At 42.8% G+C, this 23,548-nt stretch overlaps 2 protein-coding genes across 13 annotated transcripts in view; one reads left to right on the top strand and one right to left on the bottom strand.

Annotated features, from left to right (window-relative positions):
- Positions 1-23,548, bottom strand: part of LOC110521584 (guanine nucleotide exchange factor DBS) — a 72,083-nt gene that overhangs the window by 26,709 nt on the left and 21,826 nt on the right. For 11 of the 12 annotated variants that reach the window (XM_036968423.1, XM_036968425.1, XM_036968426.1 and 8 more), the window contains 12 exons: positions 21,186-21,276; positions 20,606-20,725; positions 19,940-20,056; positions 19,704-19,853; positions 18,957-19,081; positions 18,678-18,792; positions 18,242-18,361; positions 17,863-18,054; positions 17,242-17,433; positions 16,944-17,130; positions 16,103-16,209; positions 13,457-13,545 (listed from right to left, as the gene is read on the bottom strand). In XM_036968423.1, the coding sequence (XP_036824318.1) occupies positions 13,457-13,545; positions 16,103-16,209; positions 16,944-17,130; positions 17,242-17,433; positions 17,863-18,054; positions 18,242-18,361; positions 18,678-18,792; positions 18,957-19,081; positions 19,704-19,853; positions 19,940-20,056; positions 20,606-20,725; positions 21,186-21,276 (1,605 nt within the window). The remainder of the gene's footprint in view (positions 1-13,456; positions 13,546-16,102; positions 16,210-16,943; positions 17,131-17,241; positions 17,434-17,862; positions 18,055-18,241; positions 18,362-18,677; positions 18,793-18,956; positions 19,082-19,703; positions 19,854-19,939; positions 20,057-20,605; positions 20,726-21,185; positions 21,277-23,548) is intronic. The other variant, XM_036968424.1, reaches the window with a different exon arrangement.
- Positions 534-13,187, top strand: LOC110521586 (lactosylceramide 1,3-N-acetyl-beta-D-glucosaminyltransferase A). The gene is made up of 2 exons (XM_021599241.2): positions 534-846; positions 10,237-13,187. The coding sequence occupies exon 2, from the start codon at positions 10,547-10,549 to the stop codon at positions 11,684-11,686; it is 1,140 nt and encodes a 379-aa protein (XP_021454916.1). The 5' UTR covers positions 534-846; positions 10,237-10,546; the 3' UTR covers positions 11,687-13,187.

Raw genomic sequence — 23,548 nt, 5'->3', positions numbered from 1 at the left:
GATTGAAGCCCTGGAGGGAAACTGTTCCATGACGCCATGTGCCTAGCCTGTTATTTGTCCTCCTAGGTCAAACCATTTTTATTGAGCACCCTAGTGGAGTGTTTAATGATACATACTCTGCCATCCTCCCTCATGTTGCTTCCAGCAGGCACTAAGGTATTAGTGCATAAAATAGCTTAGATCTCCACACACCTCTGTGTGCCTAGAATTAAGTCGGGGAGCAAAGAAAACCTCCTCCAACAGAAAAACAATGCCATAACTATATAAAACAAATAATGTATACATATCATGTACTAAAAGACAATGCCAGAGTTTTCCCCTGTGCAAACCCTCTCCTAATGTGACCCTCGGGAACACCGAATTACCTTTATTGTCCAGAATTTGTAGTAGCTGATGTAACTCAGATGACACAAATTCCAAGCTCTGTCATTCTGGCATATGATCCAGCTTCACTCCTACTGGTTGAATTCACTGATATGATAACGCAGAGAGAGGATCAGACTGACTCAGCTGAGGCAGGCAATGAGAGGGGAGGTACAGGGGCTGAGCTTTCCCCCTCTAGCCCAGCGGTTTCCTCCCCCACTCCCAGTCTGCTCTCTCAGTCTTTCACAGTCACACAGCGTAGAGACGTACAGACAGAACAGCTCAGGCAGGAGAAAACCACTGGGAGGCAGGCAGGCGGCTGGGGGCTGATGCTGCCATTCCTTACACACAGAGGGGAAAGAGAGAGAGGAGAAGGAAAGAGAGAGAGGGAGAGAGAGTGCTCATCTACAGGAAAAGAGGGGCAGGGGAGAGTAGTTTTCTGTACTTTTCCCAGCAACACGTGGATGGAACTCTCACAGGCTGGTAAGTGATCTGGGAGAGGAGAGGGAGGTGGTGGGGGGATTGTATGCGCTAGCTGAAAGACTGTTTATATTAACTTAAGCTGCTCAAAGCAAAAAGGTGTCGACTTTCGGTAGAGGGTTTGAGAAAGAAAAGTCAGACTGTGAAAAACTAAAAACAAATCTATGCTCATGTCGCACTCCTGAATTCACACTGCTTTTACAGTTAGCCTGTAGTGAGATAACAGCTAACGGTAGAATAATCGCAGGGATGAAGGGGAGAAAGGAGGGGAGAGGCCAACACCCTTTCATGGAATTGGAACCTAACCCTCTTGGTAGGTTTTAAAACAATATACACAAATTTAACAGAATTCAATATTTTCTTTTGACTCAACAATGATATGGAATTTATGGAATTTAAAAAAAATCATAACATCTGCTAACACAAAAAAATCTTATCTGCCTATTCTATTATGTTTTGATCTGACTATCTGAACTTACTTAGAGCCCAACTTAGCACAAAACTGTAGTTGTTTATACTTCTCTATAGATGTCTACTGCATTCTCAAACCATTGTTGTTGAGCTGATGATTAATAAACCACATTCATGTCTCCAAGAGTTTACATTCTTGGACTTATATTCTGGGAGGCTGGCTCAAAGATTTTTCCCACTTTCAAAGGAACTTCATGGGGACAGTTGGCTGTACAAGTCATTGATCAATGAATAGGTTTGCATCGGTAGGGATGAATGTTTCACTAGTCTAGGGGTGGGCAATAAATTCAAGTTTTAGATGTTCAAGATTGGCCTGTATTTTTTTTATTTTTTATAATAAATCCCCACCCTCGTCCCAATTAAAAAATAAAAAACCTCACCTGAATAAGCTCAGGGCCGTTTGTTGCCCACCCCTGCACTAGGCCTATAATTTAAAATATATTACACGTTGTAGCCTATAATAAGGCTATGGTGAACTTCTGTTTTAAATAGTTTTGAGAGAGAGAAAATACAGTACATGACCAAAAGTATGTGGACACCTGCTCATTGAAAAGCTAATTCTAAAATCATGGGCATTAATATGGAGTTGGTCCCCCCTTTGCTGCTATAACAGCCTCCACTCTTCTGGGAAGGCTTTCCACTCGATGTTTGAACATTGCTGCGGAACTTGCTACCATTCAGCCACAATTCATCCCAAAGGAGTTCGACGGGGCTGAGGTCAGAGCTCTGTATAGGCCAGTCAAGTTCTCTCGACAAACCATTTCTGTATGGACCTCGCTTTGTGCACAAGGGCATTGCCATGCTGAAACAGGAAAGGGCCTTCCCCAAACTGTTGCCACAAAGTTGGAAGCACAGAATCGTCTGGAATGTCATTGTATGCTGTAGCATTAATATTTCCCTTCACTAGAGCTAAGGGGCCTAGCCCGAACCATGAAAAACAGCCCCAGACCATTATTCCTCCTCCACCAAACTTTACATTTGACACTATGCTTTTGGGCAGGTAGTGTTGTCCTGGCATCCACCAAACCCAGATTTGTCAGTCGGACTGCCAGATGGTAAAGCGTGATTCATCACTCCAGAAAGCACGTTTCCACTGCTCCAGAGTCCCATGGTGGCGAGCTTTACACCACTCGAGCCGACGATGAGCATTGCGCATGTTGATCTTTGGAACTCGGTAGTGAGTGTTGCAAGTGAGGACAGACGATTTTTAAGTGCTACGCGCTTCAGCACTCGGCGGTCCCATTCTGTGAACTTGTGTAGCCTATCACTTTGCAGCTGAGCCGGTGTTCCTCCAAGAAATTTCCACTTCACAATAACAGAACTTATAGTTGAAGCTCTAGCATGGCAGAAATTTGACAAACTGACTTGTTGGAAAGGTAGCATCCTATGACGGTGCCACGTTGAAAGTCACTGAGCTCTTCAGTAAGATCAATCTCCTGCCAATGTTTGTCTATGGAGATTGCATGGCTGTGTGCTTGATTTTATATACAGTGCCTTGCGAAAGTATTCGGCCCCCTTGAACTTTGCGACCTTTTGCCACATTTCAGGCTTCAAACATAAAGATATAAAACTGTTTTTTTTTGTGAAGAATCAACAACAAGTGGGACACAATCATGAAGTGGAACGACATTTATTGGATATTTCAAACTTTTTTAACAAATCAAAAACTGAAAAATTGGGCGTGCAAAATTATTCAGCCCCTTTACTTTCAGTGCAGCAAACTCTCTCCAGAAGTTCAGTGACGATCTCTGAATGATCCAATGTTGACCTAAATGACTAATGATGATAAATACAATCCACCTGTGTGTAATCAAGTCTCCGTATAAATGCACCTGCACTGTGATAGTCTCAGAGGTCCGTTAAAAGCGCAGAGAGCATCATGAAGAACAAGGAACACACCAGGCAGGTCCGAGATACTGTTGTGAAGAAGTTTAAAGCCGGATTTGGATACAAAAATATTTCCCAAGCTTTAAACATCCCAAGGAGCACTGTGCAAGCGATAATATTGAAATGGAAGGAGTATCAGACCACTGCAAATCTACCAAGACCTGGCCGACCCTCTAAACTTTCAGCACATACAAGGAGAAGACGGATCAGAGATGCAGCCAAGAGGCCCATGATCACTCTGGATGAACTGCAGAGATCTACAGCTGAGGTGGGAGACTCTGTCCATAGGACAACAATCAGTCGTATATTGCACAAATCTGGCCTTTATGGAAGAGTGGCAAGAAGAAAGCCATTTCTTAAATATATCCATAAAAAGTGTTGTTTAAAGTTTGCCACAAGCCACCTGGGAGACACACCAAACATGTGGAAGAAGGTGCTCTGGTCAGATGAAACCAAAATTGAACTTTTTGTCAACAATGCAAAATGTTATGTTTGGCATAAAAGCAACACAGCTGAACACACCATCCCCACTGTCAAACATGGTGGTGGCAGCATCATGGTTTGGGCCTGCTTTTCTTCAGCAGGGACAGGGAAGATGGTTAAAATTGATGGGTAGATGGATGGAGCCAAATACAGGACCATTCTGGAAGAAAACCTGATGGAGTCTGCAAAAGACCTGAGACTGGGACGGAGATTTGTCTTCCAACAAGACAATGATCCAAAACATAAAGCAAAATCTACAATGGAATGGTTCAAAAATAAACATATCCAGGTGTTAGAATGTCAAAGTCCAGACCTGAATCCAATCGAGAATCTGTGGAAAGAACTGAAAACTGCTGTTCACAAATGCTCTCCATCCAACCTCACTGAGCTCGAGCTGTTTTGCAAGGAGGAATGGGAAAAAATTTCAGTCTCTCGATGTGCAAAACTGATAGAGACATACCCCAAGTGACTTACAGCTGTAATCGCAGCAAAAGGTGGCGCTACAAAGTATTAACTTAAGGGGGCTAAATAATTTTGCACGCCCAATTTTTCAGTTTTTGATTTGTTAAAAAAGTTTGAAATATCCAATAAATGTCGTTCCACTTCATGATTGTGTCCCACTTGTTGTTGATTCTTCACAAAAAAATACAGTTTTCTATCTTTATGTTTGAAGCCTGAAATGTGGCAAAAGGTCGCAAAGTTCAAGGGGGCCGAATACTTTCGCAAGGCACTGTACCTGTCAGCAATGGGTGTGGCTGAAATAGCCAAATCTACTAATTTGAAGGGGTGTCCACATACTTTTGTATGTATAGTGTATATTCTTGTTGTTTTGGTCAGGAATATTCACAATTACTAAAATGTCAACCAAACAAATGCAACCTTTTGTGATTACAATAACCTAGAAAGTAAACAACAATCTAATTTCTACCTCTTATTGACACTGATATGTGACACCCAGACATGGGAGGAAATTCTAATTGGGAGTTGAATGTTATTTGCGTTGGGACTGTTGGATAGATGGCCATCATGGTATTGACACAAGGTTATCTGATGCATGCTGTCAGGGCCGCTCATTGTTGTGGGCCACTGCCTAAATCTGCTGCTGTAATGATTTTGTTTTGTCATGATGACTGTTTTGTACAGACCTCAGCAATTCCATGCACTCTGTTAGTTTAAAGCCCCTCCATTATTGAACTTTCGCTGGGTTGGCTTATGCATTCATTCACAAAAGATTCGGCAACTACCGCTATACGGTTGAGAGGGTTAAGATACTTCACACTGTGAACAAGCATCTACAGAGGATGGACTCTGACAGATAAACACTGAGGATTTTCCATCATCCTTTCAGAGATAGAGCACAATGGGATGGAGGGCCTTCAGAAAGTATTCCTACCACTGGACTTATTCCACATGTTGTTGTGTTACAGCCTGAATTCAAAATGGTTAACTTATTTTTTTTTCTCTCACCCATCTACACACGATACACCATAATGACAAAGTGAAAACAAGTTGTGAATGTATTAATTTAATACTCACTGAGTCACTACTTTGTAGAAGCATCATTGGCAGTGATTACAGCTGTGGATCTTTCTGGGTGAGTCTCTAAGAGCTTCCCACAACTGGATTGGATTGTGCAACATTTGCCCATTATTCTTTTCAAAATTCTTTAGGGTCTGTCAAATTGGTTGTTGGTCATTGCTAGACAACCATTTTCAGGTTTTGCCATAGATTTTCAAGTATATTTAAGTAAAAACTGTAACTCGGCCACTCAGGAACATTCACTGTTTTCTTGGTAAGCAACTCCAGTGTAGATTTGTTTTAGGTTATTGTTGTGTTGAAAAGGTGAATTCATCTCTCAGTGTCTAGTGGAAAGCAGACAACCAGGTTTTACTCAAAGAACTTGCCTGTGCTAACCTCCATTCTACTTCTAATTTTATCCTGAAAAACTCCCCAGTCTTCTACGATTACAAGCATACCCATAACATGATACAGTTACCACTATGCTTGAAAATATGGAGAGTGGTACTCAGTAATGTGATGTATTCGATTTGCCCCAAACTTAACACTTTATATTCAGGACAAAAAGATAATTGCTTTGCCACATGTTTTTGCAGTATTACTTTGGGGCCTTGTTGAAAACACGATGCATGTTTGGGATATTTTTTTTCTGTACAGGCTTCGTTCCTTTCACTCTGTCAATTAGGTTAGTATTGTGGAGTAACTACAAAGTTGTTGATCCATCCTTAGTTTTCTCCTATCACAGCCATTAAACTATTAAAACTGTTTTAAAGTCACCATTGGCACCATCGTAAAGTCCATGAAATTCCTTCCTCTCTGGCAACGGAGTTGGGAATGACGCCTGTACCTTGTTTTGATACACCATCCAAAGTGTAATTAATAACTTCACCATGCTCAAAGGGATATTCAATGTCTGCTTCTTTTTTTTCTACCAATAGGTGCCCTTCTTTGCGAGGCATTGGAAAACCTCCCTGGTCATTGTGGTTGAATCCGTGTTTGAAATTGACTGCTCGAAGGAGGGACCTTATAGATAATTGTATGTGTGGGGTACAGATATGAGGTAGTCATTCAAAAAATCATGTTAAACACTATTATTGGACACAGAGTGACTCCTTGCAACTTATTATGTGACTTATTTAGGCTTGCCAGAACAAAGGGGCTGAATACTTATTGACTCAAGACATATCAGCGTTTCATTTTAAATTCATTAGTAAAAACATAAAAATACAATACCCCATAATGTCAAAGTGAACGGTTGTATGTAGGTCAGTGACATTAAAATAAAATGGAAAAAAAAACGGCTGTAAACAACAATATGTGGAAAATGTCAAGAGGTGTGAATACTTTGTGAAGGCACTATAAGCACAGGAAAATAACAGATACAGTGCATCCAGAAATTATTCAAACCCCTTAACTTTGTCCACATTTTGTTACGTGACAGACTTACTCTAAAATGTCTTAAATAGTTTATTTCCTCATCAATCTCAAGTCAAATTTTACTGGTCAGATACACATGGTTAGCAGATGTTATTACGAGTGTAGCGAAATGCTTATTCTTCTAGATCCGACAGTGCAGAAGTATCTAACAGGTAATATCTAACAATTCCACAACAAAACCTAATACACACAATCTAGTAAAGGATGGGATGAGAGAATATACGTATAAAATATATGGATGAGCAGTGACAGATCGGCTAAGACGCAGTAGATAGTAAAGAATAGATAGTGAAGGACACGGTATAGAGTATATACACATGAGATGAGTAATGCGAGATATATAAACATTTTTGAAGTAGCATTATTAAAGTGACTAGTGTTCCATTTGTTAAAGTGGCCAATGATATCAAGTCTGTAGGTAGGCAGCCGGCTCTCTGTGCTAGTGGTGGCTGTTTAACTATCTGATGGCCTTGAGATAGAAGTTGTTTTTCAATCTCTCTGTCCCAGCTTTGATGCACCTGTACTGACCTCGCCTTTTGGATGGAAGCGGGGTGAACAGGCTGTGGCTTGAGTGGTTATTGTCTTCGATGATCTTTTTTGCCTTCCTGTGACATCGGGTGTTGTAGGTGTCCTGGAGGGCAGGTAATTTGCCCCCTGTAATGCATTATGCAGACCGCACCACCCTCTGCAGAGCCTTGCGGTTGTTGGCGGTGCAGTTGCCGTACCAGGCGGTGATACAGCACAAAAGGATGCTCTCAATTATACACCTGTAAAAGTTAGTGAGGGTTTTCGGTGACAAGCCACATTTCCTTAGCCTCCTGAAGTTGAAGAGGCGCTGTTGCAACTTCTTCACCAGACTGTCTGTGTGTGTGGACCATTTCAGTTTGTCGGTGATATGTACACCACAGAATTTAAACTTTCCACCTTCTCCACTGCTGTCCCATCGGTGTGGATAGGGGGGTGCTTCCTCTGCTGTTTCCTGAAGTCCACAATCATCTCTTGATGATGACATTCAGTAAGAGGTTATTTCCCTGACACCACACTCCACTGCCCTCACCTCCTTCTTGTAGGCTGTCTCGTCGTTGTTGGTAATCAAGCCTACCACTGTTGTGTCTTCTATAAACTTGATGATTGAGTTGGAGGCGTGCATTGCCACGCAGTCGTGGGTGAACAGGGAGTACAGGAGGGGGCTGGGAACGCACCCTTGTGGGGCCCCAGTGTTTAAGAACAGTAGAGTGGAGATGATGTTTCCTACCTTCACCACCTGTGGGCGGCCCGTCAGGAAGTCCAAGACCCAGTTGCACAGGGCGGGGTCGAGACCCAGAGTCTCAAGCTTAATGATGAGTTTGGAGGGCACTATGGTGTTGAATGCTGAGCTGTAGTCAATGAACAGCATTCTTACATAGCTATTCCTCTTGTCCAGATGGGATAGGGCAGTATGCGGTGTGATGGCGATTGCATCGTCTGTGGATCTATTGGGGCGGTAAGCAAATTGAAGTGGGTCTAAGGTGACAGGTAAGGTAGAGGTGAAATTATCCTTGACTAGTCTCTCAAAGCACCACCATGGCCATCTTGAAGCATGTGGGGACAACAAACTGGGATAGGGATTGACTGAATATTTCCGTAAACACACCAGCCAGCTGGTCTGCACATGCTCTGAGGACGCGGCTAGGGATGCCGTCTGGGCCAGCAGCCTTGCGAGGGTTAACACGTTTAAATGTTTCACTCACGACGGCCACGGAGAAGGAGAGTCCACAGTCTTTGATAGTGGGCCACGTCGGTGCACTGTATTGTCCTCAATCTACACACAATACCCCATAATAACGCCAAAGCAAAAACAGGTTTATAGAACTTTTTTCAAATGAATAAAATAAAACAGAAATATCATATTAACATAAGTATTCAGACCCTTTACTCAGTACTTTGTTGAAACACCTAAGTCCAGGCTATAGCTGGGCCACTCAAGGACATTCGGAGATTTGGCCCGAAGCCACTCTTGGTTGTGTGCTTAGGGTCGTTGTCCTGTTGGAAGGTTAACCTTCACTCCAGTCTGAGGTCCTGAGCGCTCTGGAGCAGGTTTTCATCAAGGATCTCTCTGTACTTTGCTCCGTTCATATTTCTCTCGATCCTAACTAGTATCCCAGTCCCTGCCGACGAAAAACATCCCCACAGCCTGATGCTGTCCCCACCATGCTTTACTGTGGAGATGGTGCCAGGTTTCCTCCAGACGTGACGCTTGGCATCCTTGGTTTTATCAGACTAGAAAATCTTGTTTCTCATGGTCTGTCAGTACTTTAGGTGCCTTTTGGCAAACTCCAAGTGGGCTGTCATGTGCCTTTTATTGAGAATTGGTTTCCGTCTGGCCACTCTAACATAAAGGCCTGATTGGTGGAGTGCTGCAGAGATGGTTGTCCTTCTTGAAGATTCTCCCATCTCCACAGAGGAACTCTGGAGCTCTGTCAGAGTGACCATTGGGTTCTTGGTCACCTCCCTGACCAAGACCCATCTCCCCCCATTGCTCAGTTTGGCCCGGGCGGCCTGCTCTAGGAAGAGTCTTGGTGGTTCCAAACTTCCTCCATTTAAGGATGATGGAGGCCACTGTGTTCTTGGGGACCTTCAATGCTGCAGACATTTTTTGGTACTCTTCCCCAGATCTGTGCCTACAGACAATTCCTTCAACCTCATGGCTTGTTTTTTTGCTCTGACATGCACTGTCAATTGTGGGACATTATATAGATAGGTATGTGCCTAGCCAAATCATGTCCAATCAATTGAACTTACCACAGCTGAATTCCAATCAAGTTGTAGAAACATCTCAAGGATGATCAAAGGAAACAGGATGCACCTGAGCTCAATTTTGAGTCTCATAGCAAACGGTCTGAATACATACGTAAATAAAGGTATTTCTGTTATAATTTAATACATTTCTCAGCAATAGGCCTACATCCCATTGTGCAAAAAACTTGTTGAATCAACATTGTTTCGTTATTTCAACAAAAAAAAATGTAATGTGATGTTGAATCAAGGTAGAAAACTGATTGGATTTGCAAAAAGTCTTCAAAGCAAGGGAATTTTTTTGTAGGGAGCTCTGAGCATACGTGTTTTGGCAGCTTTGCTTCTTCAGTTTGGAATCGTTGGAATATGAGAAAAGTTACAATTTCGCCTTCAGCCTTACTGTTGTTCTTTCACCCCGGTGAGTAGGTTGATTGAAAAGCCACGTTACCAGTCTGTATTTATAGGTCTACAATCAATATTGCATTTGGACTGTCCACGCATTGTGGACTAAATGCGATTGCTCGACCCACGGCTGTTGTTGCTGTTTGGGTAGCCTACCTTGGGGACGTGAGGATGGATGCCTCGTTCCAGGTTGGACAGAATAAGATTGCTTGATTGACGCTGCCCTGCGGTTTTCGCACTTTAGCCCTGTTGTAATAACCTCAAAAGTACTTACCGGGTTTAGCCGGCGTGATGGATCAAGCACATCTAGCGGTTTCATTCACTTCCTCAGAATGACTCAATAACATAATATTGACTCACAATTTCAAATGCATTTCCTATTAGTGCGATATGTTCATATTTTTGTCTTTCTCTTTTCAGATCCTTTGATGTGGAATGCTTTGTGACTGTGTGGACACATCACAAAACGGTGATGACTAGAGACGTGATTGTCTCAACAATACAGTCCCAGTAGAGAGCAGAGTGGAGAGGTGTCAGGAGGAGATTAAATTTAACTGAAGACCAACATTTCTCTGAGGAGCCCATGTCTCCCGTTGGGCAAATATGATGGAACTCAGACACTCCCAAATCATTTGGAATAATTGTGAAAGTAGCAGCCTGTCAAACGCAACAACCTATTGGACTTGACAAAAAGATAGAAAAGGGGGGGCAAGGGTAGGAAGGTTGAAGAATGTTTTTGAATTTCAGAAGGATCAGAAAATGTCAATGTGTGCAGCTGGTGACGACGTGCTTTGTCCTGTCTGTGTTGATGGTGTGCTGGGAGCAGCTGGACCACCATGTGGTGAGCCATATGAAGTCCTACTCCTACCGCTACCTGGTCAACAGCTACGACTTCATCAACAAGAGCTTTGGCATCAGCCAGAGGGAGGCTAAGAGTCAGAGCAACTTCCCGTACCTCATCAACCACCATGACAAATGTGACAGCAATGAAGTGCTGTTGTTGCTGTTCGTCAAATCTTCCCCAGAGAACCTGGAGAGGAGGCAGGCCATCCGGGCCACCTGGGGGAATGAGGCCTACACCCAGAGGGAGTTGGGGGCCACCGTGAGGGTGGTGTTTGCCCTGGGGGTCCACCCCAACCACCAGCAGAGGGGCCATGTTCAGAGGAGGCTGCTGGGAGAGGACCAGGTCTATAGGGACCTGGTCCAGCAGGACTTTGTCGACACCTTTCACAACCTCACCATCAAACTGCTGCTGCAGTTCCGCTGGAGCCACAACTACTGCAGCCAAGCACGCTTCCTCATGTCAGCCGACGACGACATCTTTGTCCACATGCCCAACCTGGTGCACTACCTGCAGGGCCTGATCCAGCAGGGGGCCCAGGACCTCTGGGTGGGCCACGTGCACAGGGGAGCCCCACCTAACCGCCAGAAGGACAGCAAGTACCACGTGCCTTATGAGATGTACCAGTGGCTCTCTTACCCAGACTACACAGCGGGGGCAGGGTACGTTGTCTCAGGGGACGTGGCTTCCAAAATCTACCAGGCCACTCTGTCCCTCAATGCCTCGCTGTACATTGATGATGTGTTCATGGGCATCTGTGCCAACGCCATGGGGGTGTCTCCCCAGGAACATGTTTACTTTTCAGGGGAAGGGAAGGCCCCCTATCACCCCTGTATCTACGATAAGATGATCACCTCTCACGGACACGTGGCAGATGTCCGGTACCTTTGGAAGGCAGCGACGGACCCCCAGATCCATGACATTTCCTCTGGCCTGTTGGGAAAGATGTACTGCACAGCAGTGAAAGTAATGCTCCTCTGTAAACCTTACTATTTAAATACCTACCCATGCAAAGCAGCATTTTCATAGTGTATTGTAAGGCTGCACAGTATGTCACTGCAGTGTTTTTTTATTTTTTATATTTCAGTGTCAACAGCTGGTATTATTTTCTAAATAAAGACCAAAGCCTTGTTCTTGAGCATATATTCACCACTCTTGCCTTGGCTTGATGGATACTGCAGTTGTACTTTGTGGTTTAGCTAATTGTGTGACGGTAAACAGACTGTTCGTGTTCTTGGCTGCATTCAGGAACATTTTGGCTGGCTGCGTGAAGTCATAAGGGAAGAATCATTTGAATAAATTACCTCAGTCTCAAGAGGAAATTCTGTCCAGCTAGCTGTTGCTAGCTGACATTAGGGTTTTTATTCAGTTTTCTATTGCTCATTGAATTAAACTGGTTGAAAGTGTACCGTCTATATCCTACTAATTTTACCGACCCTCTTATCTCTATAGAGCCAACTCCTTTCTTACCCCATTCCCTGATTTCACTTCTCCTTAAATGTCAGGCTGCAAACAATGAGCAAACACAATTTGCTTTAAACCACATCCTGCTCACTAAATCATTCCATATGAACTCTGCTCCCCCATCTCTCCCTTTCTTACAGTCTGGGCCCCCCAGTAAGGTAACATACAGCATTTAGTGATTCTGCAGAAAGGAATTCACTGTGAAACTAACTACTCTCTGAAATAAGCTAACTAACCCCACCTTCAAACATAAAGCACTTCACAATATTTGCTAAGGCTCTTTAACATTCTCTACAATTATAAATCTGGCATGTGTAATAAAGAAATCGGAATGATTGGCTGTGAAAATGTGGATTTAGTATGGATCTCTAGCGGCCCTAGCCTACAGCAGGCGTTTCCCAAACTCTGTCCTTCATTTACTTCTTTTTTTAATCTGGTTTTTATCTGTACTTTATGCTCCAAAAGAGACATTGTCAGGGACATCACAGCCTGTATGTGTGTTTTATGAAAATCTCATGTACAAAAAAAAACCTTATGCATAAATACCCAGAACAGTTACAGGACATTTTAACATATCAGGTGACATACCATATGTACATAAGCTTCTGTACGTCTCATTTCAATGTCATGCAAATACACATGGCCTACATTGACTGCTTCTAATGCCTGTGCTTGGCAGAGGAGGGGAGTGCAAATATCATTCACTTCCTGTACCTATTTTATTTCTGTCTTTCAGCCACATCTCTTTGAGATTGAGCAACTTTCGCACTTGCTCAGAACCTCAAAAGAGGTTTCCAAATATAAAAATGTCTGTTGAGTCAGAGACTGTACCCATGCAACAGGGAGTACACTCCTACGAACCGTAACAGTTACAATAAAGACAAGATACATAATGTGATCGACTTATCGAGTATTAATAAACTTAGTGTGCTCCATATCAGGAGGCACTGTGCAGGTTGAAATTAGAGCAGGAGACATTCCACACAGCAGTCACACAGTGTGTGGTCACCTGGGTGCTAACAGTCAGCCGGCAGCCTTTGCCTCAATAAAAGTGTATCTTCATCATCGCTTCAAGCCCTTTCTTCAGACCACTGTACTGTAAATGCTATGCTCTCCTAACCTCGTCTTTCAATGTTCACTCTCTCTCGCTCTGTGACCTATTTCAAAGTTTCTTCAACTAACACTAACTAATGGTGGAGGAAAAGGTAGTCCCTGGTAAAATGTCGCCAACCTCATCACTAGCCAGTGTGTGTATGCAGTGGTTTTGAAAAAGAGCAGAGCGAAAGAAACAGGAAAGATACTGTATATGGGCAGAGAACAGAAAGAGACATTTACCTCCGTCTGTTTGAAAGACTCTCCTCTGTCTCGTTCGTCACCAGGACGTGGCTGGAGCCTCCCTGGCTTGCCTCATGCATTACCTCAATCTGAGGACACAAACACACAGCGTTGCAGTCACGGAGAGGTGAAAGGGTGACACCCACGGTACATACCTTGAAGGCCCCTATTTCCTTTCAAACGTCACCCTCGTGGTCATAGTGCTAACATTTAGATAAGATGAGTGGCTTATCACGCATGACTAGAACTTTATGCAAACTGGAAACCATATATCCGGAGGCTGCTGCATTTATTGTAGCTGGGGATTTGAACAAAGCTAATCTGAGAACAAGGCAACCTAAATTCTATCAGCATATTGATTGCAATACACGAGCGAGTAACACTCGACCACTGCTACTCAAACTTCCGTGTAGTTATTCCCTCCGTAAGGCAATAAAAAAGCTAAATGTCAGTATGGCGACAAAGTGAAGTTGCAATTCAACGGCTCAAACACGAGACGTATGTGGCAGGGTCTACAGACAATCACGGATTACAAAAATAAAATATTGACGTCTTGCTCCCAGACAAATTAAACAACTTCTTTGAGGACAATACAGTGCCACCGACATGGCCCGCTGTGGGTTCTCTGTGGGCTCTCCTTCTCCGTGGCCGACATGATTAAAACATTTATACGTGTTAACCCTCGCAAGGCTGCCGGCCCAGACGGCATGCCTAGCCACTACAGCTCAGCATTCAACACCATAGTACCCTCCAAACTCATCATTAAGCTTGAGACCCTGGGTCTCGACCCCGCCCTGTGCAACTGGGTCCTGAACTTCCTGACAGGCCGCCCCCAGGTTGTGAAGATAGGAAACAACAACTACTGTTCTTAAATACTGGGGCCCCACAAGGGTGCGTTCCCAGCCCTCTCCTGTACTCCCTGTTCACCCATGACTGTGTGGCAATGCACGCCTCCAGCTCAATCATCAAGTTTATAGAAGACACAACAGTGGTAGGCTTGATTACCAACAACGACGAGACAGCCTACAAGAAGGAGGTGAGGGCAGTGGAGTGTGGTGTCAGGGAAATAACCTCTCACTGAATGTCATCATCAAGAGATGATCGTGGACTTCAGGAAACAGCAGAGGAAGCACCCCCCTATCCACACCGATGGGACAGCAGTGGAGAAGGTGGAAAGTTTCAGTTCCACCGACAAACTGAAATGGTCCACGCACACAAACAGCGTGGTGAAGAAGGCGCAACAGCACCTCTTCAACCTCAGGAGGCTAAAGAAATGTGGCTTGTCACCGAAAACCCTCACTAACTTCTACAGGTGTATAATTGAGAGCATCCTTTTGTGCTGTATCACCGCCTGGTACGGCAACTGCACCGCCAACAACCGCAAGGCTCTGCAGAGGGTGGTGCGGTCTGCATAATGTATTACCGGGGGCAAATTACCTGCCTACCTACAGACTTGATATCATTGGCCACTTTAATAAATGGAACACTAGTCACTTTAATAATGCTACTTTAAAAATGTTTATATATCTCACATTACTCATCTCATGTGTATATACTCTCTACTGTGTCCTTCACTATCTATTCTTTACTATCTACTGCGTCTTAGCCGATCTGTCACTGCTCAACCATATATATTCTCTCATAGCATCCTTTACCAGATTGTGTGTATTAGGTTTTGTTGTGGAATTTGTCAGACATTAGGTTTTGTTGTGGAATTTGTTAGACATTAGGTTTTGTTGTGGAATTTGTTAGACATTAGGTTTTGTTGTGGAATTTGTTAGACATTAGGTTTTGTTGTGGAATTTGTTAGACATTAGGTTTTGTTGTGGAATTTGTTAGACATTAGGTTTTGTTGTGGAATTTGTTAGACATTAGGTTTTGTTGTGGAATTTGTTAGACATTAGGTTTTGTTGTGGAATTTGTTAGACATTAGGTTTTGTTGTGGAATTTGTTAGACATTAGGTTTTGTTGTGGAATTTGTTAGACATTAGGTTTTGTTGTGGAATTTGTTAGACATTAGGTTTTGTTGTGGAATTTGTTAGACATTAGGTTTTGTTGTGGAATTTGTTAGACATTAGGTTTTGTTGTGGAATTTGTTAGACATTAGGTTTTGTTGTGGAATTTGTTAGACATTAGGTTTTGTTGTGGAATTTGTTAGACATTAGGTTTTGTTGTGGAAATGGTTAGATATTACCTGTTAGATACTGCTGCACTGTCGGATCTAGAAGAATAAGCATTTCGCTACACTCGTAATAACATCTGCTAACCATGTGTATGTGACCAATTAAATGTGATTTGATTTAGAATGGCACATTATTCCTATTTATCAAACAAACGTGATGTGGTCAGGGCAAAAGGTGCGCAATTGATTTGAAACTAGGGTTTCTCATCCCCGCAGGGTTCCCTTGGGAAAGGCAGGAAACAGAAGATGTCTGATATAGGACACTCCCATGACTTCTTCTCCCAGACTCCCATTGACCAAGAGTTATGTTCTGATGAATTATACAAGAAGAATTGGCAGGACACTGTCATACAAATGGACCAGTGGCTAGCCAAAAAAACAACAACAGATGGTTGTTGTTGTTGTTGTGAATGAGGTTGAACCATTTCAGGTTCAATTGTCTAGAGGATGTCCACAGGTCTTACCTTGAGGCTCCCTTTGACTTTGCGGCTTACATTTTTCCTTTTTGCAAGCTCAGCTTCCGTGGGCTGCTTTGTGGCACTAGAGTTCTCTGAGATCCTCCGACTAAGGGCTAGAAATGGTTATAGAACAGGGATGGGAAAAGGAAGACATTTTTTTAATTAAGGGGAATGTTTGACATGAAGGCATAGAGACTGGCCCAAAGCTATGTCCTCCTCCTAGTAGGTCGAGTACCACAGTGAATACAATATACTTCCTTTAAAAGCCTCAAGAAGTAAGGTTTTAAATACATACTTTGAATTAAACTAGAAAATGACTGTGCTTCCTGGAAAGTAAAGTACAGACTATGTTTCAGTTTCAATAGCAATGAATAGGCTCTACAATGATCTTTCATTACGGGCAGGTAAAGTTTGAGGTTAGGTCATGTGGGGGGGAGACCATAACGATGGAAAGAGGTTTCAACTTTTTATCTGTGCCATTATGGAATCTGTGACAGCATGGGCAGCGCCATTGAGGCTATCTCCATTTTAAAGTAGTCTGTTTTCTTCTTATTTTGTGTTTGAAAAAAGTGTAAAGCTAATATTGGTGATTAACCGCCACAAATCTTGTGTCATTAATTCACTGTGGCCACTATATGGCAGTGATATAGCTTAAATTAATTTACAAGCCATAGCACTCAATTTGAAGAAGACAATGCTCTGATCATTTGCTGATTGCTGTCAATCCATAGGAATCCCCACCCAGTTGACTACTTTAAAATGGTGGATGCTCTCAATGGCAATGCCAATGCTAAAAGGGGTTATATCTAAGTTGAGTCCTTTAACTATCTCTATGGGGGAAACTTACCAGGGGCAGGGCAGGTGGTCCTGGGTGTTTTGTGGGGCACAGGCCGTTTGGGAGAGGACTCAGGTCGGGGGGCCACAGGCTGGACGGGCCGGGTCTGTTTGGCTGACAGCTTCTTCAGACTAACCTGTCTCTTCTCAAACATCTCCTGTACATCGTCCAGCCTCTTTAGAGCCTTTTGTACATTAGCCTGATGGAAAGCACAGATCAGGGATCAACAAATAGGACCATTGTTCTTCTGTAGGCTGACAACTCCAGGAATTAGGATTCCATGAGTGAATTAAGGGAGCACTGCACACACCTTGACTTCAACGTTGAGGACTAGCTCATACTGGTTGTGGATGTTCTTGAGGTCACTTAGTTGGTTCTCCTTGGCCGTCTCCAGGAACTTCTCAATGTCCTGCAGGGCTGCCTCAGCCCCTTCCTGGGACTGGCACTTGTCCACAGCCTGAGAGGCCAGCAGGTACACCCCCGACTCACACCACTGGTTTACCTACAACCACCCGAGAACACATGGATGAATGAACAACTACAGTAGCTACTGTCTAGGCTCCATATCAGTAGTATATCTAGGCTCATTTGCATGGCACTAATGTATATTTTTAACTACTAATGTTATACATGGATGGCATGTATAGTTGTTTAGGAACTAAAAAAGAAGGTACTGATTATTGTATGGGACAATATACTGAACAAGCGTTTTTTGAGACAGATAATATGAAAAAAACAATTTTATTGCTTTGCTGAAAAAGTGGAAGTACCACTAACCTTGATGGAAGAGGGAAACTTTGTGAAAGTTATTTGAATTCATGAGAGCATGTGTAAATGACGTGTATAATCATGCAAACAATCTCTCCCTGAGGACATTGCCTTTTCTGACAGCAATATAGAGATGAGGAGCCTCTTATGTTATCCACCCCACCTTGTCTATGCCTTTGTGTATTTGGCGTGATTTGGAGAGGACGTCGTACTTCTTTTGGACCTCGTTGGTGAAGTCATCACAGATGCGTCGGAGCTCCACACACTTGGGCCGTATGGAGTCCACAGAATAGTGGTTGCTCTGAATCAGCTGGTCCCCGTGTAGGGCGTGGAGCTGGGCCTTCTCTAATGACTCCTAATATGCATCAGACAGAGAGCCATTCATCTCACATGACCACATTCGTGTTAGGTTTACATTCAATACAATCCAAGGCTGATGATCACGTGCTGATTAACACATAGTGGATACATTGTGCTTTGTATTGTCTTGTAAGGTGTAGATGTTACATCTCATATAATATTTGTTATGTGACTTGGTTGACCTGAGCCTTCTCCTCTAAGGTATTGAGGTCCTTCAGTAACATCTCTACCAGGGTGACACAGTCCCCAATGTCTGACAGGGCTGTCAGAGTCGCCATCAGACTGTCCAATGACACTTTCACCTGTGGAGGGGACACAGAGAGAGCAGGAGGTTAAGGACTTATGTACAGTATTTCCAAGCACATATGCTTGAGAGGAAGCGCTATATACTGTAAGTGTGAGGTTGCAAACATAAAAAAAGTGTAATTAAACTGAGAAATTGACGGGTGAGCAACTAATTTTGGACAAGGTGTTACATTGTAACGGCTACTTCTAATAGCTGTCTCTGGGGGAACACAAATAGCCAGGCTGTGTCCTGTTCAGCTTTCTTTGTTAACATGATTAAGCTAAATCTGCTGACTACAGCAGTCAGCGACTCTGTCACAGAAACATACGTACCTCTCGGAAGTCATGCTCAAAATGGCGGAACTGTAGGCACTGCTCCAGTTTGAGGTGATGTTTAGACCAGAACTGTTCAAAAGCGTTTTCTGTCTCATCTAGCTGGGCCAACAACCTGAAATACAACATGGACATATAACATCATTTGCAGCATCTTTATCCACCTCTGGAATATACTCTTAGTGAGAAATTAAATAATAAGTTAAATCATTTGTGAACCGAACACATACAAATGATTTAATTGGGAGCTTCCATCTCCAGTAGGTCCCAGTAACCAACCTTTCCACAGTGATGTGGTTCTCCATCTCGTCTGGGTTTAGCTGGTGGTTCTCAGACTTGGCAGCCTGCTCTTTGATACAGCCCAGTAGAGTGGTTCCCTGTTTCATCGCTAATTTCAGTTCATCCTGTCAAAATGAAAGAATTCATTAAATACCATTATAAACCGGGTGGTTCAAACCCTGAATGCTGATTGGCTGAAAGGTTGGTAACCAGTTTATAATAGCAATTAGGCACCTCAGGGGTTTATGGTATATGCCCTATATACCACGGCTAAGGGCTGTATCTAGGCACTCCGCGTTGCGTCATGCTTAAGAACAGCCCTTAGCCATGGTATATTGGCCATATACCACACCTCCTCTGGCCTTATTGCTATTATAAACTGGTTACCAACATAATTAGAACAGTAAAAATACATGGTATACGGTCTGATATACCACGGCTTTCAGCCAATCAGCATTCAGGGCTTGAACCACCCGATTTATAATGGTATTGCTGGTTTGGGAATAGAAAACTCTGATTATTATCTAGGCCATTGATGCTTATGGTTAAACTACAATGCCACAGGCTATGATAGAACCCATTCCCCTGTGTATTGGATCACACTACTGTATGTGAATGTAACTAATAGTAAACTAACAAATATCAACACAATCTTCAGGTGTTGAGGATGTTAGCCATGAGTACAAGTAAATCATTGTAGGAAGCCAGGTTCAGTAGTATTATGTTGACGCTGAAGCAGAGCCCCACCTTGAGTTTGTCGTGCTTCTCAGTGTGAGTAGTGAGTAGGTCTTTGGTGCACTGCACATCATTGGGCAGCTCCGTCTCTGCCAGGTCTGTACCGAACTTCTGCAGCATTTGAGCCGTGGTCTTCACCGTCACAGCAAAGTTCTCAATGGCCTGACAACAAAAAACATAACACACTTGTATTGTTTCCAGTGAGTCCAGAAAATAACTGGTGTAAGGCCAATGTCATGGTAACTCACTGTCCGGCGGTGGATCCACTGGCTGTGACAGTAGTCCAGGTTCCCACCAAGCTCACACGTTAGCTGGCCCTTATCCACGTAGCCATATAAGTCAGATAGGGAGTTGAGCATCACAATCTGTAGGGAAACAAATTCACATACATTGCTGTGTGTTATAGATGTCAGGGCATCTTCTGCATTACCAGTCTCGGTTTTCTCATCTGATTTTAGGGTTAGACAATAATTGTCACGGCATAAAGTTAATATAGGCTTCTGTGTTTTTTTGGTTTCCTCCATTTCTCTATTTCCACTTCCTCACCAGTAAGGATGACACACACACGCAAGGTGCTGAGGAGTCTGAGGAGGAGTTGCAACTTTTATATTTTACAGTTACAGTATACTGTAGGCGTCTGGGGATAATGCAGGAGAATTGGCCTTCACCAAAAAAATGTATGAAGGGATATACAGGTGTATGTTGTCACATTCTACAGCTTTCTATAAACAAGGAAAACATGCAGTGAGTACATAGTCATTGTTCTAACAGTTAGTTTACAGGTGAACATCACACTCCGAAGCAACACTCCACATGACATTAGGTCAATCACTATCTCACACCCAGACACAGAGGAAATGTTTCTAAGATGATCTACGAGTTGGACAGGGTGAGTGGTAGCGAAACATTCTTACCGGTACCTTCATTTTAAAGTCATCCCGGTGCAGCTTCATGCCAATGTCAGCGATGGCCCTCTGGAAGAAGCAGGAGGGCCTTAGCACCAACACCAGCTGGAGGTTCCCTGGAAATGCCCCCTAGTGGACACAGGTACAAAACACAGCTTCATACCATCTCATAGCCTTGTGTGGAGTTAGCCTTGTGTGGAGTTAGCCTTGTGTGGAGTTAGCCTTGTGTGGAGTTTGCCTTGTGTGGAGTTAGCCTTGTGTGGAGTTAGCCTTGTGTGGAGTTAGCCTTGTGTGAGGGAGCTTTGCTCTGCGCTTACTTTCAATTTAACATAATCTCAAGAATTTGCAGTAGATTATACTCCCCCAAAAATTATTCATACAATACTTCCTGATATAGGAGCATTGGTAGCAATTATATTTTACAATGTTACATGATGCTGAGATAAAAATGCTTGGTCCCATTCTGTCTGTGGTGTGGCCAACTCCTCTATTGAAGTCAAAGACAGTGAGGAGTTAAAGCACAAACAGACTGGATAACCAGGCAAGAGATAAAAGCCCTGTCTGAAGTGAAAGATGGACATCGTCATACCGCTATCCGCGTCAGCGAGGCCTTCACTGAGCTCCATTTGTCCCGCCTGCGGTCGATGATTATAACGAAACCGATGCTGGCCACGTCCAAACTTGACAAAGGAAAGATGGGAATAAACGCATGCGGTAGGTGAAGCTATCCAAGCATGCAGTCACAAGACATATCCAAGAGGGCACTACACTACACTCTTGTGCTCTGTCTCTGTACAGTTTAAACAGAGTTGACACAAAATCACTTCAGCACTTTTAGAACCAGGCCATTATAGTTAACAGTGTTAGAAGAGCTGTGTAAACTTGTGTAATGTTTGGGGTCTTTTACAGGGAAGAGGTGTTTAAGTGAGGGCCATTAACATTCTCAATGTGTTACTCTGACAAAAAGGTGAATAAAGTTGCTCATGTCTAACATCTTAATGTGTTATCTGGCCTAATATAATTCCTACTCAATTGAGCAACTTTTGTGTATTTTCCTGGCTGCGAGCAGCTGACATGAGACAAGATTAATGGTCCTCACGATGTACCATGAGAGAAAAATGACATCCCAGTTTTTTCACAAGACACATTTCTCAGGATGTGGAAAAAATTGAAAACGAATTGAAAATGCTACACCTCAAGAAATGTGTCTTGGGAAGTACCTTTGGATTTGCGGTTGGATGGGAGTTAGCCGGAACCACATCCCATACAGAGGGGATGAAGTGGCATTTCCTACTGGGCACAAACTAGTTGGATCAACATTGTTTTAATGTAATTTGTCAATGTATTGTGACATGGAAACTCCGTGGGAAATAATTGAATTTGAAAAAAGTGTTGTTTTGAAGGTGAAATGTCAACCACAGGATTATGTCATCTTTTTGTCATAATCAAATTTAAACATAGACAAACCTTGAATAAAATATGTTGAATTTGTACCTTTAAGACCTAAGATCTTCAACGTTATATCCACTATCAGAAAAAAACGACAGGCTGGGCATCCCCTCCTACTGGAGAATTGATCTATATACAGCTATCCATTGGTCCCCCATCCAGGGTTTTAACCAAGGCCAGCCCTGCTTAGCTATGATATTTGTCACTGACTATTGCCAATATTAGATCATGAGAGTGATTGTTGAGAGATCTCCACTTGAAAACGAAATAGATTCACTGTTGCTATTGAAGTCATTCCAAAGGGTATGTTTAACATAGCAAATGAAAAGTGACTGTACTTTCACTCAAATATCATCATTGATGCTATTCAGGACTATATACGGTAACATTTGCAGTCATCAACAGCAATTGTTTCAATTCAACCCAGAATTCAAAAAAAAGAAAATAAATTACAATAGGCCAAGGATTTCAAGCAACGTTTGATTTCAAATGTAATTATATTTTGTGACATTGAGTTATGTTTGGTTGTCAACGCAACCAAATACTAACATTTGAAGGAGATGCATCTTCTGCTTGGATAGTTCCATCTGTGCCACTAATTCAATATTATCTTACAAACTAATGCAACATTCAACCTTAAAATAAGTAATACATCCATGGCCACATTGAGGTTTCTTTAACTATAAATGTGTTATTATGTAATCATGCAGAGCATGCATGTTCAAGACAGCATGCATAGGTCATCGCCGATCTGTGGAGATCATCACTGCTGTAATAATCTGCACAGAATGTCAAACGGCATTCACCACCTGTACTTTTAATGTCATTTCAAATGCATCCAGGTCATTTGGTTCTGCTTTTAGATGAAGCTCAGTATTCATCTGTTGTATAAATAAACAAAATATCTGATATTGTATTCACATTAGATTTTCTTTTAAATGGTTGAAAGCACATCGATAGACATTTGGGTGACAACTAAACCAAAAATTTGACATTGTTTTTCCATTCCAAATGGTTGAAAGCACAATGATCACAAATTGGAAATTCAACTCATTTAGGGCTGTCTTTTTGAGTGGGTGACAGGTTTTAATCTCGCTGATCAACGTCTCAACCAAATTGTACCCAATTATCCACGTTGCAATGATGTGGTGTACCCAATATCTTTCTTCAAGCCACACTCTTTAGAAGCATCACTCTTTAACCTGCTATTACCAAATATATAGTAGAATTCAGTGCCAGATCCCCGGAACAGGATCTGGCACCTCTCAGTTTTGTTCCAGAACCCATTTGCCAGGATCCGGTACCTCTCTTGGCATACTTTTTCCCCCACTATTTGCAATGTAATAAAAGCAATCAGAGCAATCAGAGTTAGTTCAGGTTGACTCCTCTGTAATTATCCTGCCCATTAAAAATCGTAATGTGAAATCATGCCTGATATTCTAAAAATGGATTTGTGTTGTGCCAGCCCGGGTTTATGGTTTGCGCAACATTGTAGCCTATGTC

This window comes from Oncorhynchus mykiss, chromosome 30 (assembly GCF_013265735.2).
Source record: "Oncorhynchus mykiss isolate Arlee chromosome 30, USDA_OmykA_1.1, whole genome shotgun sequence".
NCBI classification, from domain to species: domain Eukaryota; kingdom Metazoa; phylum Chordata; class Actinopteri; order Salmoniformes; family Salmonidae; genus Oncorhynchus; species Oncorhynchus mykiss.
The sequence above is the reverse complement of the archived record's forward strand: the minus strand, read 5'-3'. Positions and strand labels throughout refer to the sequence as shown.

Excerpts from the sequence above, each read along its gene's own strand:
- LOC110521586 (XM_021599241.2), top strand. The coding sequence starts at position 10,547 with ATGTTTTTGAATTTCAGAAGGATCAGAAAATGTCAATGTGTGCAGCTG.